At 32.7% G+C, this 19577-nt stretch overlaps 1 protein-coding gene across 2 annotated transcripts in view; it reads right to left on the bottom strand.

The window, feature by feature from the left end:
* Positions 1-18695, bottom strand: part of Ino80 (chromatin-remodeling ATPase INO80) — an 88188-nt gene extending 69493 nt beyond the window's left edge. For both annotated transcript variants that reach the window (XM_072546587.1, XM_072546588.1), the window contains exons 1-9: positions 18520-18695; positions 17951-18145; positions 17720-17892; positions 15582-15746; positions 4072-4425; positions 3679-4010; positions 3318-3616; positions 2503-3260; positions 99-370 (exon numbers count right to left, since the gene is read on the bottom strand). In XM_072546587.1, coding sequence (XP_072402688.1) covers positions 99-370; positions 2503-3260; positions 3318-3616; positions 3679-4010; positions 4072-4425; positions 15582-15746; positions 17720-17892; positions 17951-18145; positions 18520-18559 — 2588 coding nt within the window. In that variant the 5' untranslated portion in view covers positions 18560-18695. The remainder of the gene's footprint in view (positions 1-98; positions 371-2502; positions 3261-3317; positions 3617-3678; positions 4011-4071; positions 4426-15581; positions 15747-17719; positions 17893-17950; positions 18146-18519) is intronic.
* Between the last annotated feature and the right edge of the window lie 882 nt (positions 18696-19577).

Raw genomic sequence — 19577 nt, 5'->3', positions numbered from 1 at the left:
TGTATCGCCGTATTTCACGTCGATTTGGAATATTAGAATATTAGGATTTGTGCAGTTTTTGGGGATTATATTTCTATTTAATATTAAATAACACAAACCTGTGCAAAATATCTCCTTGAAATATCCTATAAACATCTTCAGCTGATAAACCCAAATAGAAACAAAAATTAAAAATGGTGGGATGTAAACCATCTTGAATAGCATTTGCTATGTCTCCTGGTTTGAAAAGGAAGTGTTTCCTAATTTTCTCCATTAAAATGTCTCGAACATTAAAATCATAAATTAAATAAGGAACTGTATATTGTAACGAACTTATTCTAATGGGCGACTTGGCGTCTCTTCTCTCGAAAAGTTCGGGATGGTTGCAAACCTGAAACATAATAATTATAAAATACTATAAAAACAAAGGGTACCCCCCGTTAAGATAGGCAAAATATCCTCACTCCTGAAATTTGTTTTTATTTTTTACGTTCAACATAATTAAAAAATAAAACTCAGTGCAATTTTAACCCTCTACCTCCTCCCCTACCCAAAAACCTCATTTTTCCGTTTTTATTTTTTTTCGGTCTGTTGCAATAAATTTAAAATAAAGGTGAGTCATAACTATTGGGACATAGACTAAGGACAGGTTATTTGGACCAAAATATGGCTATTGGGCCAAATATGCCTTAATAAAATGTTGCTGAGAAAAAAGATACAGGGTGTTAAAGTTAATTTTTGTTTTTCGTTTTTTGCTAATAGTTTCCCTGTATATTTATAAATTGCTATCGAAATTGGCACAGAGGTATAATCTTAGACAAGAAATAGTATTTTATTTACAATCCCACTATCAAATACCAAACTAATAAACAAAGTTGCAACTAACGTAAGATTTCCGTTTTGACGATAAATCAAAACTAAACACACTTTAACTTAAAAGAACTCACAAAAACTCAAACTAAATGTTCTACATGGTCTCCTCCGATTTCTATGCCTTTTCTAATTCTTTTTATAAAGGATTTTCGGACGTTAAAAAAATATTCTCTCCCCTTACAAGATTAGCTGTATTTTGAATGTATCTCCAAAGTTCGTCTCGTGTATTAATTTCATTGGCATAAACTAAGGACTTCATATGTCCTCAAAAATAAAAATCTAGCAGGTTGTACTCAGGACTTCTTGGTGGCCATTGAAAATCACCGACTCTGCCAATCCATCGTTGAGGAAATACGTCATTAAGATAAATAAAATACTATTTCTTGTCTAAGATTATGCCTCTGTGTCAATTTTGATAGCAATTTATAAATATACAGGGAAACTATTAGCAAAAAACGAAAAACAAAAATTAACTTTAACACCCTGTATCTTTTTTCTCAGCAACATTTTATTAAGGCATATTTGGCCCAATGGCCATATTTTGGTCCAAATAACCTGTCCTTAGTCTATGTCCCAATAGTTATGACTCACCCTGTATATATATTTTTTTAAATTTTCAAAAAATATATTTTTGATTTTTTTCCTAATTTTTCCGTAAGGTGTGCCACCTTTAAAACGCCGAAAAACTGGTTTTTATGAGTTTTGGGAATTTTCTCCATTGTATAGACTTGTAGGGTAAACACTGTAAAATAGATCGAATATACGTTTTTTGTATATGTTAAAGATAATTTGAAGTAATTGAGTACTTTAGAACATTCAAAAATTGGGCGTATCTTCTTTAAACCCCCAAAAAACATGTTTTTAAGCTTATTAAGGGTTTTAGCGGGGTTAATATTATTTGAGATCGATAGAAGCTAATTCAATACGCCTTCTATTCATATTTAAAAAATAATAGATTCAGGCTTCAAAGAAGCAAATACAACAATCGTGTATGCGAATAACCACGTTTTCAAACGTTATTCTGGATTTTTTACTGGATTTGGACAACTTTTTTATTTTTCTAGATCATTAAGCGGCATGTTTTCAATTTTTTTTTATAAAATAACAGAAAACGATGTATTTCCCATATTGAGATTGGATTACTGGATTGTTAAATCCCGTCTTATGTTATATATGTAGAAAGGTAAAAAAAGTTGGGTAAATTTAGTAAAAATCCCCGAATAACCCTTGAAAACTTTTTTTTTGTCATACATTTTTTGAATATGAATTGGAGACGCATTTATTCAGGTTGTATCGATCTCAAAAAATATGAGTAACCCCGCAAAAACACATAAAAACATTGAAATAGAGAATTATTCTGGTTTTAAAGGTGTTTTGCCCGATTTTTGAATCTCCTAAAACACTCAGTTGCTTCAAAATTCCCCAAAAATAGTTTTTCCTGATTTTTGAAGGTGGCTACGGAAAAATCTGGAAAAATCAGTAATATATTTTGTGATAAAATACAGAAAATGAAAAAAAAATAGACCTGCATCTCTGGGTTAAAATAAAATTAAAAAAAAATTAATTCTGGGAGTGAGGGCATTTTGATTATCTTAACAGAGGGTTCCCTTTAAATACCAGTATTACAATGAAAACTGGTTTACTATTTACCTTTCTAAACTGCATCACCAAATTCATCAAATTCGAAGTAAAGTTCTTATCCACAGTGTGAGAATCTCCTCCGCCAACAGTGTAATTCAAAAGATCTTCAATTTTAATTTTTTGTTTTAGAGCCAAATACAATAAACTCTGTCTCGTAGTGAGTGGACAGTATACCATCACTTCTATTTTATCAGACAGTTCATTTTCAACGTCTTTCTTGATTCTCCTCAACATAAAAGGTTTTAAAATCATATGTAAACGGGATAAGTGTTTTTCATCGATACCAGTTTTGTTTTCTGCATGGCTTTCAATGTCTTTTGAGAACCATTCGTTGAACTCCTCGTGTGAGTCAAAGAGTGTCGGCATAATAAAATGCAATAAGGCCCATAGCTCAGCCATACTGTTTTGTATAGGAGTACCACTCAGCAACAACCTGTTCCTGCAACTAAAACCTAAGAGAGTCTTCCATCTCATTGAACTCGTACTTTTGATAGCCTGTGCTTCATCTAGTATCATGTATTGCCATTTTATTCTATTAAAATATTTTATATCTGTTATAACTATTTGGTACGAAGTTACGACAATGTGAAAACTAGCGTCTTTTGTGTACATGTCTTTTAAATCCCAAAACTGCCTTAAAATTTTTCTTTCATTTGGATTTCCCCAATAGGGCACCACTTTAAAATCCGGCACAAACTTTGCCACTTCTTGCTGCCAATTGTGGAGGGTTGAGGCGGGAGATATTATCAGAAAAGGACCCCAGACAGCTAAAAATACCAAATCACATAATTTTACAGCACATAACTTCGAAACCTAAAACTTACAATATTTTTCAGCTATGTGACAAAGAAACGCGATACTTTGTACAGTTTTGCCTAGACCCATTTCATCAGCTAGAATACCACTGATTCCCTGAGAATATAAATTTGCTAACCAATTCATCCCTCTTAGTTGATATCCTTTTAATTTGCCTCTAAACATATTAGGTTGGGGCTGTTCACCCTCTCCGTTTGGAAATTCACTAAGACACGAATTGGCTTGTTGGTCAAAATGTCTAGTCCTTGCTTTTTCACTCTGAAATGCATCTAATGCATTCTTTTTAGCCAATTCCTTCATATTTTCACTAAAATCAAAATATACAATATAAATTAAAAAGCAAATATAATTACATCTTTTATTTCATACCTATCATAAGTATCACAACTTAATTTTATTGAACTTTCCTCATCCAGCTGGCTTAAAATTATCAATTGTTCTTCAGGAGAAGCCTGTCCCAACTTCTTGGACATGAAATGGGCATACAACTCAGTCTGAGTAATAAGAAAGTTTAATTTCCTCTGTTGTCGCTTGGCTTCAACCAACTCATGGTCAATTTTTCTTTGTTCTTCTGCTTCTTTTTCTAACCGTTTCTTGACTTCTCTATCAAAACGCCGGGACCGTTTCCAATAAGCAATATTCTCACGTGATAACCTCTTCATCCTCCATGGCTGTTCTTTGACTATTCGAGCACTTTGGAGCTAAAATAAAAGTCAAATAACATATTAATTTTCAATTTTTTCCAATGATTAAATAACTTACAGCTTTTTGACGTGCATATTTAACACAATGTGATGCTACTCGTTTGCACTGCAGTAACATTTCCTTGTGTTTGTTAATTTTTGATCTGTGTTGCTTTCCGATTTCTTTTTTGACTATATTAGTAAATAATTTTCGCCTCTTAATGGTCATCATATCTTCCCATTTCCGTCTGGACTCTTCATCTTTGAATTTTTTTGTCTTTTTCTTTGGTATATGAAGTCCTAAAGGAGGAGGAGGTAGAGACTGATTTGGAATGACAAGTCCATATTCAGATGGCAAATACTTATCAGCTATATCGTCGATACTTTGGAAATCCATTCCATTTTGGAGATTCAGATCTAAACATGGCTCATCCTAAAATTATTGTACTTATTAATACATATACATACATATAAGTGCATATCGATGGCTTGGTTCCAAATGTGGCTAACTACAATTTTTCCATTTTTGAGCTATTTACACAGTAAACCGCATAATTATTTTAAGTTTTGTTTCAAATATGGCGAATTGCATTAATTTAAAAATTGGCGCCAGAATATATAGAACCATTAGTATCTATGTACACAATGAACGTAGTTCGCAATTCCATATGTAGCTAGTAACACATAGCCACCTTTGGAATGGACATCTTTCGATGTAGGTGAAGTTAGCGCCATTTGTTTTATTATAACCCATGGCACAATGAACATACCACAGGTTGTTCTGTGGAAAGGAATATTCAAAACATTGTGGTAATGTAGAGCTTGATGGGGAACATTAAAGTTAATCTGGCTTAACAGGTTTGGACAATCAATAAATCCATGTATGATCTTATATATAAAAATAGCTCCTGACATATCACGAGGGTTCTTGAGTGAGGGTAAAGATAATTGTTGTTCGATACAGGAATAATCATGATGTTCAATAGTAGTGTGGACACGGTAAGTACAATATCTCAAAAAGTTATGCTGGACTCTTTCTATGGTATCAATATTGTTCTGAAAATAGGTTACCAAATAACTGAACAATATTCCAAAATAGTTCTAAGCACTGCTCTTGTTGAATAAATGGAGAAGTACTTGCAATTCCTAGTAAAGAAACCAAAAAGTTTACATGCCTTTATTGAAATAAGAGTTTATGTGGTCACAGAAAGTAAGCTTCACATCGAAAATAACACCCAAATTCCGAATAGAAGAAACATAATTCAGTGGCTGATTATTAATAGTATAGCTTGATCCAATTCTATTAACTTTACGAGAAAAACTTATAAAACAACATTTTTTTACATTTAAGTGGAGTTTGTTCTGATTGCACCAATTTTGTAGTCGGCCTAAGTCATCTTATAGCAAGGCTTGATCTTTTAAGCTATCTATAACTTTCTAAAAATTTAAGTCATCTGCCAACATTAGACATTTGCTATTTAGGAAACAGAAAGTGATGTCGTTAACGAAGATATTAATAGATACTCACACCCCATAGATACTCACACACAGCTGGTAAATGGTATTCTAGAAAAAACCTTCAGTGATAACCCAGTCGCTGGCGCTCGTTCCACAGTGATATTCGACGCCTAAATGTTTCGGCAGAAACCTAAGGTTGGTATAGATAACACTGAATCTTTCTTCTGGAATATCATTTATCTCGGCTCTTTGTGTAGAGTCTTTCTCGAGAAAAATAAAATATTCTAAACATTTTAGCAATTTCAGAAAGTTATTGAGTCTTCTAAGTAAGTGAATTTCTTTTTTTTTGTAATTTCTTAGTTTTCTTCTTAGTAAGAGTGGTATAGATAACACTGAATCTTTTTTCTGGAATATCAGTTATCTCGACTTTTGTAGTTCCTGATATTAGACGCTATTTTCTTATTATTTTGTCATCAATAACATTAAATAAAACAAGGTTCAATTGGTCTCCCTTACCAAATTCAAAATTTGCCCCCATAGATACTCACACACAGCTGGTAAATGGTATTCTAGAAAAAACCTTCAGTGAAAACCCAGTCGCTGGCGCTCGTTCCACAGTGATATTCGACGCCTAAATGTTTCGGTAGAAACCTAAGACTGTTGTAGATGACACTGAATCTTTCTTCTGGAATATCAGTTATCTCGGCTCTTTGTGTAGCGTCTTTCCCGAGAAAAATAAAATCTAAAACTTTTAGCAATTTCAGAGAGTTATGGAGTCTTCTAAGTACGTGAATTTCTTTTTTTTTTTGTAATTTCTTAGTTTTACTTTTATCTTATCTCTGATATATCTTTTTTGGTTTCATTCGTTGTGTTTTAAACGCGTAGTTAAATTGAATCTAATATATGGAAGTTAATTTATCAGGGAGTTTGCAATTTCAAAAGTTTTGTCCTTCGTTTTTTATAGAGGCCTTTAATTTCACTTAGTGTTATGTCGTAGAACATTCTTTATAATGTTAATAAAGTTGCGTGTTGGTAAAGAAGTGTAATATTTGTCTTTTTTGACGTGACAACGTCTTAAATTAGGTTGTGGCTCGGAGTCATTTAAGAAAAAGTGTAACGCCCGCTCACGTCTGTTACAGTGAGTCGCCGAACGAGAGAGAGGCCCGCCGGACCGGCGAATGCCTTGCGTCTCTCTCCCACTCAAACATGATCGGTCCGCTGCGCGCGGCACTAGAGAATTAGGCGCGTTGAATCGCTAAAGTTGAAAATCGTTGAAAGTATCGTCAGCTGTGTCTGTAGTGAAAATGTGGAGTGCTTAGATTCGTCATTTACAACAACTACAACAATAAAGGTAAATAATTGTACACTAATATTTCATTATCGTAAACTATGATTGATTGATTAATTGTTAGATTGACACAAAAGTTGAGAAACTGAGTTTATAGGTTATGTCATACTATTGACAAATGTTGATAGTGTTAAGTAAATTATTAGTTTAAATCACTCTGCAATCAATCGTAATTCAGTCGATTGAGAAGAAACAGCGCGTATTTCTAGTCAAACATTTAAAATAACAAATTATAACTTCTAACCTGTCAAAACAGGGCGACCAAACAAACGAACTAAACCGACCAATCACCACGCGCGGAGTTAGAATTTAACTGTGCTTAGCAAGAATTTCAAATTCCAATTTTAGTAAATGTTTTAATTTTCAACTTTACCATTTACATTTACAAATTTTAATTAATTTCAAATTTATTTAGCAAAAATTTGAACCTTCGATCTGAATAAGTGTTTTGATTTTCAAATTGATTCTTTAAAATTAAAAATATTAAAATATATATAATCAGAAGTGAACGTCACATAACATTATCTGTACTTATTATTATTTAATATGTAGGCAAATACATGTGACCATACTTGGTAGACACAATTGGAAATAGTAATTTTTTATAACTGAAAAAAATAAATATATAAAATACTGGTAGCAAACAATAACTTCAATGATCGATATCTCCGCAACTAATTGATATATCGAAAAAATTTTCAAATAAATTTTGTAGAAAATAATAAGATCAATAATATAATATAAAATAAATAATATATAAAATAATATATAAAAATATAATATATAAAATACCTAATAAATCGGTAATGCAATTCTTATTTTCATTCAATTCCTTGTTCCTATTGTGCAATTTAATAATATTCATATCAATAAATATTCTACCGAGAAAAAGACGTTGTCACGTAAAATCTTCGCCCGTAAAACCGACTTTACAGGCAACCGATTTTTTTAGTTGATAAAGATTTTGTTGACTTTTCAGTTAATTTTATAAAAACGTAATGATTTTATTTTTTGTCGAAAATATTAATTTTAGCTTAGTAGTTTTACATCTTGGTATGTCAAGGTTTTTTAACTCCGCCTACCAGATCATTGAGTAGATTTACTACCTCAATGCTCTTGTTGCCGGTCCTAAACCCGGATAAAGGAGGAGGTTCTTGGGCGAGATTAGCACTTTAGCCAAGTTAAAAAAACCTTGTCTTTTTTAAAAAAATATATCAGGTTTTCTATTTATTAGGACTATTTATTACAGGCGGAGTAAACGAACGGGGTCTGTGGAGAAGGCGATATAACTTTGAACTCTATAGACTTTTTGGTGATCCAGATATTGTGAAGACCATCAAAATAAACCGCCTAAGGTGGGTGGGCCACGTTATGCGGATGGATGAGGGTGATCCCACTAAAATAACTATGCTAAACAGGCTGGTCGGAAGAAGAAGAAGGGGGCGACCTAAACTCAGATATCTGGACGATGTACAAGAAGATCTGAGGGAGATTGGAGTGAGGGACTGGAGAAGACAGACACTCGATAGGGAAGGATGGAAGAATGTTTTGAAGCAGGCCAAGGCTCACGAAGGGCTGTAGCGCCAACTGATGATGATTTATTACATTTTTAAAATTTGACACTGTCCTATCAACAATGCTGCTAAAATATTTTATCGTGAAGCAGTTGCACAAACAGCTTGATGACTGTGATGAAGTTTCTAGTGGTTTTAAAAAGATCAAGAACGATCTAATTAAGAATGAAGACTATCGCGACCCAAAAGCATTCAAATTCCAGTCAGCAGACTAGTACGCATGAAAATAATCAGAGAAATGTCCCGTAAAATGGATGGAACTTCTAGTAAAACCGATGAGAAATTATAAATTTGTAGAAAGGGTAATTAAGAATTAAAAAATGTTTACAGTAAAATCCGTGAATGAACATGGATCCACAACAAAACAGTTACATAACCTCTCAAATATCTATATAAGCAGTACCTATTCATACTTTAAATTCAATTAAGTTGTGATCAAATCCACAATTAGTACCACTACTATACCGCCGAGTGGTGATTTAAAACCGTCGTTTTTGATTTTTGTATTCTGATTATGTGCAGAACGATTTAAGAGAGATTGTAGTAAGGGGATGGAGAAGATAGGCACTCGACAAGGAAGGATGGAAGAATATTTTGAGGCAGACCAGAAGTCACGAAGGGCTGTGGTGCGAACTGATGATTAGTCGATAATTGAGTTTTAACGTAAGTTGGCGTTTCCTGCAAACTCACTACAGTTTTGAAATCACCTGCTATTATAGTACCTTGATGGACTTTTAGTTTATTAGCAAAATTAAAAGAAGCTAATAGATTGCCATAACATTAAGACATCAATTTACGTATGGTACTATCTGTAAATACTGCTACTGTATAAATATAAATATTAGAGTGCTTAATTGTGCTTAAAGTGCGGATGAAAGTACATGTTTTGTTAGTTTTCCAGACACTCATCCATTAGTTGTTAATTTCTCGTAGATTTTGCGAGATATAGGCAGACCTGCCGGGACACCGGCACATATGATAAGCCTACCTAAATTCCCACTCATAATATTCCACAAATTCTCAATTGGGTCTAAGTCTGGTAAATTTTCAGACCAATCAGGTACTTTCATTTGATTTTCCAGCATGAAAGTCTTAACCATTATATTTTTAATATAATTAAATAATTACATATTACATTAATAAATACTAAATATTAAATTATTACATAATTTACTGCAGAGAAAAAGTAGAGAAACAACTTGTAAAATAAAAACCTTGTATGAAGACCGATAACTAATTAAACGATGATCAGTGAGCCTCAAACAGTAGCTTTAAAATTTAATAATTCCAATCACTTAAAAAGTAAATGATTTAATTTTCTATGTTATGTTCAGTAAAAATGTTGGATTTTGTTCTATTAAAGGCAAATTAACTGAATATAATATTTATATATAATTTATTATAAACAAGCAAATTTAACATTTGTTAACATATATGCCCCTACTGAGAATGCTCCTGAAGAAGAAAAGAATGAAATCTATGAGAAACTTGAAGAATTGTACGAAGAAATACCAAAGAACGACATACTAATCCTGTTGGGAGACTTCAACGCAAAGATAGGGAAAGAAGACACGAACAGGGAAATCGCAGGAAAAGAAAAGATCCATCAAAATACGAATAACAATGGCAGGAGAATATGTAATCTAGCAGCAGCAACTAATACTTTTATTATTAGCACTCAATTCAAGCACAAAAAAGAGCACAAAGTAACGTGGCTAATACCTGGAACAACAGATGGAAACCAAATAGACCACATCCTACTCTCAAAAAAATGGAGAACAATTTTACAGAATGTAAGGTCTTACAGGGGAGCCAATGCTGATTCGGATCACATTTTGGTGATAGGCGACATGAAATTGAAGATACTTAAAGATAAAAACGACAAAAAGAAAAGAAAGAGGTGGAATCGGTCGAAACTAAATACAGATAATGCAAACAGAAAATTCTGCACTAAATTAGAAAAAAAATCTACTAGTGCTAAAACCATCGAACATAGATAAAACATGGGAAGACATAAAAGATAGTATCTTAACAACAGCAGAGGAGACGATAGGACTAATGGAAGACAATAAAAGAAAGGATTGGTACGATGAAGAATGCGAGCAAGCTAGTAAAGACAAGGACAAAGCAAGACACAGGTGGGTGGCCACAGGGAAACAAGAAGATCTCCTACACTATAAAAAGAAGAAGAAAGAGTCAGACAAATGCTGCAAAACAAAAAAGAAGAAATGGATCGAAGAATTACTGCAGGAACTCGAAGCCAATAGTAATGACAATGCAAGACTATACAAATACATAAAATCACAGAGAAAAAAAGAGATACCGGCAAATATTGGAAAATGGAATGGTAAACACACTATAGAGAACTGTTTAAAAAGAAAGACGATGCTGAAAACGCAGAAAATGAAGAACAAACAGAAAATAGGAATGGAGAACAATCAGAGCCTCCCTTATACAGCGAAGTATTGGCGACCATAAACAGATTAAAGACAAGGAAAGCAGCAGGACCAGACGACATTATAAATGAGCTCTTCAAGAAAGGGGGAGAGGAACTAGCCCACAGAATCCACAACCTAATAGAACGAATATGGGAAGAAGAACGCATGCCGAACGACTGGAATTGTGGTCTGATAACACCAATCCCTAAAAAAGGCGACAAGACGAAATGCACTAACTACAGGGGAATCACGTTATTAAATACAATGTACAAAATATTAACTAATTTGATCAGACAAAGAATAGAAAAAGAAACTAGAACAAAAATAGGTGAATACCAACATGGTTTCAGAGAAGGTAAGTCAACAATAGATGCAATACACATTGTAACGCAAATCGTCGAAAAAAGTTACGAGCACGGAATAGATCTACATATACTGTTTATTGACTACAAGCAAGCTTTTGACAGTGTAATAAGGGAGAAGCTAATTAAGGATATGAATCAATTAGGCATCCAAGAAAAACTAATAAGTCTCACGAAAATGACGATGAAGGAATCCAAGGCACGAATCTTAACAAGGGAAGGCCCGTCAGATGAAGTACAAATGGATGTAGGTGTCAGACAGGGAGACTCCCTGTCAACAACATTATTTAACATTGCCATAGAGGGGGCAGTAAGAGCAGCCAAACGATTATCGAATCTTCAGCCCAACTGATAGCGTATGCAGACGATATTGCACTGGTTACTAGAGATTTAAAAACCATGCAGAACATAATATTAATACTAGATAAAGAAGCAAAGAAGAGAGGGCTAGTAATAAACCAAAGCAAAACAAAATACCTGAAGTGTTCAAGAGAGAATACGAACATAAAGAAAGAAATTAAGCTTGGTGCATATACATTTGAAAGAGTACACCGTTTCAAATACCTGGGAGTGATGGTAAATGACAGAAATGATAGAACAGATGAAATAAATGAACGCATCCTACTGGGTAATAAAACCTACTGGAACTACCAAAAATTCCTGAAAGAAAAGCACATTAGTAAGAAAACCAAATTAAAAATTTACAAGACTGCAATCAGGCCAGTGATCACCTATGGTGCAGAGACGATGTGCCTAACACAAAAAGATGAAATGAGGTTGGAAATCTTAGAGAGAAAGATAATTCGACGAACAATGGGACCGGTGAGGATAAGTGTAGGCGAATTTAGAAGATTAACCAATGAAGAAATTAAAGAAGTCATCGAGACCCAAAAACAAGATGGGGAGATCAAGTCTTAGGAGACATAAAGAAGCTGAGAATCTACAATTGGAAGGAGCGCTGTAAGGACCGGAAAGAATGGAGGAAAATTGTAGACAGGGCCAAGTCACACACGCTGCTATAATAATAAAAAAAAAACAACAGCGGACTGATTCTCCGCAATAAATGAATCAGAGAGTCCAAAAGGGCGGCAAACACTCCGCCAGGAGTGAAAAAGCCATGATGATGATGATGATATAATTTATTACACAAAAAAAATTATTTTATTAATGACATGTTAAATATAGTTATCATTCTGTGTACTATACTATACTATGCTAACAGCCCATTGAAAAGTTACGCAATTTTATTTTTTAAAGTGTGTCGGTGGTGAGTATATGCTTAAACTCAAGTTTGTGGGGTCGCCACCCTTGTACTCCGGCGCCATTTTGGAAAAAGGGGGGCAACGGGTTTTCGTTCTGTATCTTGTAAATTAGCAACCCTACATAAAATTTTATAAAACATAATTTGTAGGAAATTAAATTTTCTACAACTTTATTCGTAAAATGGAAAATAAAAATGTTATAAACAAAAATAACTAAACATTTTTGAAACAATTTTCTTGGGCCTTATAACTTTTTTTCTGGTCATTTTACAATAAAATGGCATCAGAGCAATATTATAGAGGGATTTCTCTAGAGTAATTTTTATTACGAATTTGTTAAATTTCATGAATTTCTCTTGATTTTACATACAGAAAATTGTATTTAACATTATTTGTAACAAATTAAATTGTCTACAACTTTATTTGTATTATTTTTTATCGTAAAATGGAAAATAAAAAAGTTATTAACAAAAATAACTAAAAATTTTTGAACAAATTTTCTTTTGGACCTTTATAACTTTTTTTCTGGTTATTTTACAATAAAAAGACAGAGCAGATTAGATCAGAGCAATATTATAGGTTTTCAACGAATAATTTTCACTACAAAAATGTGTTAAATTTCATTAATTTCTCTGGGTTTTACAGCACTCCTGAAGTTGGCCGGGTTCTTAAAAACCCATAAGAATACGATAAAAACGAACCATTAGGCCTAGTTTTTTATGCCCTACGTATTTATTCAAATAATTTATTATTATCAACATTAGTATGGTATTATTAGTTTATCATCGACCTTTTTCCCGGCCGTCTATGAGGTAGAGTCTGGAGACGCGTTTTTTAAGTGGCCTAATTCCCTGACAATTTCCAAGCGAGATATTATTGAGTATAATTATATATTTAAAAAGTTGTTTTCCACCTATTGTTTTTTCATTTTCTTTGACGGTCTAGGCTGCGGTTCAGGATCTAATTCAGTATCGAAGGTGAATGTTTGCGAAATAACGGAAGTTAGAATTGTGGATAACATTTTCCAATTCTTCAAATTTTTTGATTAATTTTAATATTTCCATAATGCTGCATTTTTCACCTGAACAATTGAGGCACACTGCAGAGCATTTGAGGCCTAACTACTTGTCGGCCACCACACATACTTCTACAGTTTCCCTTGCATCCTCAGAAGTTCGAGGTGTGCTCGAGTTTTAAAAGGTTTGATTGGTATCCAAATTTTTCCTTGCTTTTTCCAGCCCCCTCCCTTGGGCTGCTCCCTTCCTAATGCCGTGAGCACGACAGAATGTTAATGTCCTCTGCAACGACAGTCACAGAATCATAGGCTTGAAATACAGCAAGAGCAGAACGGATGATAACTGTATCTGCATCAGATTCAGCCTGGTCGAGCAGTTTCGAGAAGGTCTATTAAGTTTGTTTTGTACTTTTCATTACCAAGAAATTTACCTTGAAATAATATTGGTACGCAAGCGTACGAGGTGGGGTAAGTTTTGTGGTGGCGGAATGGGTCGATAATAAATTAATAATAACATAGGAAGATGACACACCTTATTTCAGATGGCGAATATTCAAGAACATGGCTACGTTTGGAGCACTCTAAAATCCAAAGGAATTAATGAAATTAAACAAATTTGTAGGGAAAATCATTCTATGAAAAAGCCTCTATGATATAGCTCTGATGTCATTTTATTGTAAAATTACAAAAAAAAAAAGTTATAAGGTCTAAAAGAAAATTTGTTCGTAATTTTTTAGTTATTTTTGTTTATAACTTTGTTATTTTCCATTTTTAGGTTAAAAGTACTACAAATAAAGTTTTAAACAATTTAATTTGCTACAAATAATGTCTGATAAAACTTTTGTAGGGTTGCTAGTTTACGAGAAACAGCGCGAAAAACCTTTTCCCTTATTTTTCCAAGACTGCCGTCGGGGGAGCAGGATGGCAACCCCACCCCCACAAACTTAAGTTTATACTTACCCTCTGGCTAAGCATAAAAAATGTAACATTTCAATGGACTATTAATATTAATTACTAATTAAGATTACTAAAGAAACTAAAAATTAAATACTAAATAAACATAATTAACCATTTACCTACTATGTAATTCCCACTAAGATATTAAATAATACCAGATCATTTAACTTTTAACCATCAACAAAAATGTAATAATATATGATGGCAAATATGAATTTGACATATCAAGAAATACAAAAGTAAAACTCTACAAAACAATAATACGCCCAGTCCTAACATATGGTTCAGAAACCTGGACTTTAACAAAAAGCAATGAAAACATGTTAGGATGTTTCGAAAGAAAAATACTAAGGCGCATCTATGGAGCGGTAAATGAAAATGGTGTCTGGAGAAGACGATACAACTTCGAACTCTATAGGATATACCAGGAACCAGATATCGTAAAACACATAAAGATAGGACGTCTGAGGTGGGTAGGCCATGTAATGCGGATGGAGCAAACCGACCCAGCTAGAAAAACGCTCCTTGATAGACCTATTAGTCAAAGAAGAAGAGGAAGACCCAGAACAAGATTCCTAGATAACATAGACCAAGATATGAGAAATATGGAAATACGTGCTTGGCGGAGGAAGGCGATGGATAGGGACGACTGGAGAAAAATTCTTGGGGAGGCTAGGACCCACACAGGGTTGTAAAGCCAAAATGATGATGATGATATGAATTTGATGGTAATATGATCTGCACAGATATCCTAGACATAGTACATATTTCTTTGTTGATAACAGTTTTTAGATAACATGAATCATTTTTCAATAATATTTATGTGGAAGGATCCTTATTTTTTAATAATATGTTCTTGTAATGACACAACTTTGATTATTGGATAAACCTACATTACACATTACACGAAATTAAACAAAATTTTTTAAATATTAAACTTGTAGAGCACTTGATTGACACAATAGAGCAGTAAAATGTTATACATAAAGATGTTGTAATAGACATTTTCGCTTACGTGGTCCACTAGTAATAAAGTTATCAAAATTAAATGGGAAACTGGTCTTCATACATGGCTTTATGCTTAAACATTACAAGCTTTTGTGGAGAAAATGTATAGAAATGGCATCAAAATGAAAAATATGAATGAATATTTAATAAAATAATTCAATACATACTGAAATTGCATCCAAAATATCAGGATGGTATAGTGGAGACTTAAATGTATCTTCTATTTTAATTTTATTTTTCTTGACAGGTACTGGTAGATTTTTTTCTACATGTGGATAAAGATCTACTGCACTGATCAATCCAGCTCCATAATATGCATAATGATCAACATTCTAAAAACAAAGTAAATATAAAACATCCATTTTTTATACAGAATATAAATACAAAAAGGACACTAATAAATAATGTTGTTTCAGTTAAGATGACTTAAGTAATGGCAATTAGTTACTAAAAATTTATATTTTTAAATGATTATGAACAATAGCTATTAAAATATGCACTGCTCATCATGTAGAAAATTCCTTGGCCTTTTTTTTTCAGAAAAATGTAGATAACAACAAGTAGAATCTCTTCAATGTGGTTGCTCTGATGAGCCAGAGAATGTGATTGAAGTACACAATGCCTTTGTGATCTGAACCTACATCTGACAGAAATGATTGATACTGTCTTGGATTTAGGCCTCTTGTGCGTATAAAATTAACTGTCCACACTACTTTATCTATAACAGGTGGTTTTCTATAACAGTTCAAGTACTTTTGCACACAATTGTTCTTTGTATATAATACAATGATACTGTATGAATGTGTGTGTTGCAATTGTGATAAGCTATTGCATATTAAAGCCACAAAACCATTTGATCTTCCTGTCATTGCTGGTGTACTGTCAGTAGTTAAGCCACAAATATTTTCGATTTGAAGTTAATATTTTTCTATGCAACTCATTATTTCTTCGTACATGTCTTTTCCTGTAGTTGTATCTTTCATTGGTCAAGTAATTCCTAGATCACAGTATAGTCTTCTGTTACTCCTCTCATAAAAACTGCCAACTGTGCTGCATCAGATATATTAGTTTTGTTGAGAGCGAAACTATAGAAAATGCATATCTTCAGTTGTATTTTTAAAGATGATTCAATATTGTTGGCCATTCTTCTTGCTATGGCTTGATGTGACAAGCTTATATTTTTAACTGCCTTGGAGTTTTCTTTTGGTATTTTGAACATTGCTTGTTGACCAATCATATTTTTCTTCAAAGCATTGATATTTGGTCATGGCATATAAGAAACAGTATGTTTCCATTTTGTTCTATGACAAAATAGGTTTCAGTCCAACTATCGTTAAATATATTCGACATTCTGTGTAAACTTTACATTTTTTTCTGATGACATCCTGTTCTAAAGCAAACTTCTGACAAATCTCCTGTCGCCGCTATCCAGCTGGCTGCGGGTCGGATGAGCGATTTATGAGGGCCACATTGTGGCCTGCGAACCTTATGTTGGTCAAGGTTGTATTAAACAGTTAAAATGAGATATTTTGCTTCAAGTTTAAATCAATTTAAGATTATAAAATGTCATTAGTACATTCTCAATATAAATTTCATAAACCTCCCAAGAATATTTCATATAATTTAGTCTTATAGCAAAGCAACTTTCTTGGTTCTGTAAAGGCTTAATATCTCTATCTCAACATGGTTTTCATAGCAAAAAATTCACTGCAACAAACTTGGTTTGCTATCAATCTGATACACTATATCAAATGGAAGACTGTAAATAATTAGCATGCAATATACACAGATTTTTCCAAAGCATTTGATCATGTAGATCACCAAATACTTATGGGCAAATTAATTATTGTAGGCTTTCATGTCAGGTTTGTTGAATGGATTACAAACTCTACATCTGATAGAAGTCAAAAAGTTAAGATAGGTTGTCACCTGTCTGACAGTATCTTAGTAACATCTAGAGTTCCTCAAGGAGGCCGCACTCCTCCACTTCTTTTTAATATCTTCATTAACATCAGTTCCTGTTTCCTAAATAGCAAATGTCTAATTTTGGCAGATGACTTGAAATTTTGGAAAGTTATAGATGGCCTAAAAGATCAAGCCTTGTTGCAAGATGACTTAGACTGACAACAAAATTGGTGCAATCAGAACAAAATCCAATTAAATGTAAAAAAAGTTAAGTTTTTAAGTTTGTTGTTAAGTGAAAGTTTTTCTCGTAAAGTCAATAGAATTGCAAAAAAGCTATACATATAAGATTGGTTAAAAGACTAGAAGAGGTTCCTAATAAAAAAGTTAATTACATACTAACCTCTTTTGTTTTTCTTAAAGATTTCTGATATGAATGCAACCTCATAACATGCTTATATTGTACATCATCAGGACTACTATCAGAACTTTCTTGTAGAACATCAGCAAGCCATTTCCGCCTAGCAGAAACAGTTTTAAGGTTGTAATATTCCTTGGTAGAGTTAGGTTCTGAATCTGGAAATATTGAAGTATAATAAACACATACAAATTAAACTAAGACATAAAAACCAACCTTTCAAAATAGTATCTATATTGATATCACTAAGATTGCCCATGTCATCATCAGAATCATCAGAGTCACTACTTAACTGTAATTGGTTGTGTACACCTCGTAAAAACATATTAGTGTCCACAGCTTGCTCAACTCTTCTTACATGAACGGGTTTAGCTGTATAGGATCTATTAGATTGATCAAGGTAGTTGTTGGCTAAAATTATTTTTATACAATATACATAAAAATTAGGCATCCAGAAAAAATGTGTAAGGTAAAAGAAAATGGGACATCATATGTAAGGGACCTCTTGTTTGACTACTTTATTAATAAATTATCAGTAAGGCTAATGATTCTAGTCCGTTTTCCCACCGGAATATTTTAATATTATGTAGTGTATGTAGGAAAGCTTATAATTATACTTATGTTTACATACAATCCCATAAAAATTAGAAATTAAAAAAAAAATAACGCGACAACTTGTAAACCGAAAAGTTTCAAAAGAAATTCACTAATTTTCCACACAAAACAAAATTTTGTTGTTTTGTCTCAACTTTTACCTTACCACCACAAAATTTTGCATAACTTACTGGGTAATATTTTGTATGATTTATCCCTGCCGTTCCACATATTTTCTAAATATAATTAAACTGTTTCAGAATATTTATATAAATTAAGCAAATAATTTACAATACATTCTCAATTAGTTCATTCTTTAACATAACCTAACTCAAATTTTTTACAACAAACTTTTTAATAATGCTCTGGGATAACTGTGTGAAGTTAGCAACATATTCCACTTATTTTTAAACTTACTGCATCTACATTATATCATAAAATACAGCAGGCTATTTAATATATAAGATTCTTCTTTGTGTATAACTTTTTAAAATTGCTTATTAGGATAATAAATATTTTTTATTATTAATAACCCTTTTACCTTCGTTTTTTTTTTTGTTGTGTTCTATGCTTTCTACTTTTGCTTCTCTGTCTTATACTAAGGCTGTATATATGATGTTATTATTTCATCCTTTACCTTTGTGTAACTAAATTACCATAATTATTTTATCAATTTTTCTTCGGTTATCTTTAAGTTCGGTAAATATTTTCATTAATATTTCTTTCTCACTGTCGTATTTTTAGTTTTTCTACACATTTGATGTTCTACATTTTTTTTTGGAATTTTTATAAAGTATCGCGATTTTTTCTTTTTTGGCGGGTCTAAGCCATAGACCCATAGATTAGGGGAGGGGCATAGACCAAAACAAGAACAAGGTCAAACATGATATGGGAACAAAAGTCAATCTTTATTAATTTTTTATGTTTTCTGTAATTTACTTTCTATTCAAGAAAGTCGTGTAAAGAGCAGTATCACAGAATAAATAACAATCAGAATGCCCACTCTCAGATGCCGCCTTTGAAGTTTGTCAGACGCGATCGCCATATTTTAGACGGAAACATAGACTCGAATTGAGAAATTTGTGACAAGCTACGACAAAACTGTAATTTAAATTTTTAGAGATTAATAATTAAGTACATTTTCTATAATTTAATCTATTCTTCAACTAAAAGTACGAATAAAATAGTGCATATTATGTCTGTAGTTGCCGTAAATAAATTAAACCGTGTTAATTTTTCTATGCACACC

The sequence above is a fragment of the Diabrotica undecimpunctata genome, chromosome 10, assembly GCF_040954645.1.
Source record: "Diabrotica undecimpunctata isolate CICGRU chromosome 10, icDiaUnde3, whole genome shotgun sequence".
Lineage (NCBI taxonomy): Eukaryota > Metazoa > Arthropoda > Insecta > Coleoptera > Chrysomelidae > Diabrotica > Diabrotica undecimpunctata.
The sequence above is the reverse complement of the archived record's forward strand: the minus strand, read 5'-3'. Positions and strand labels throughout refer to the sequence as shown.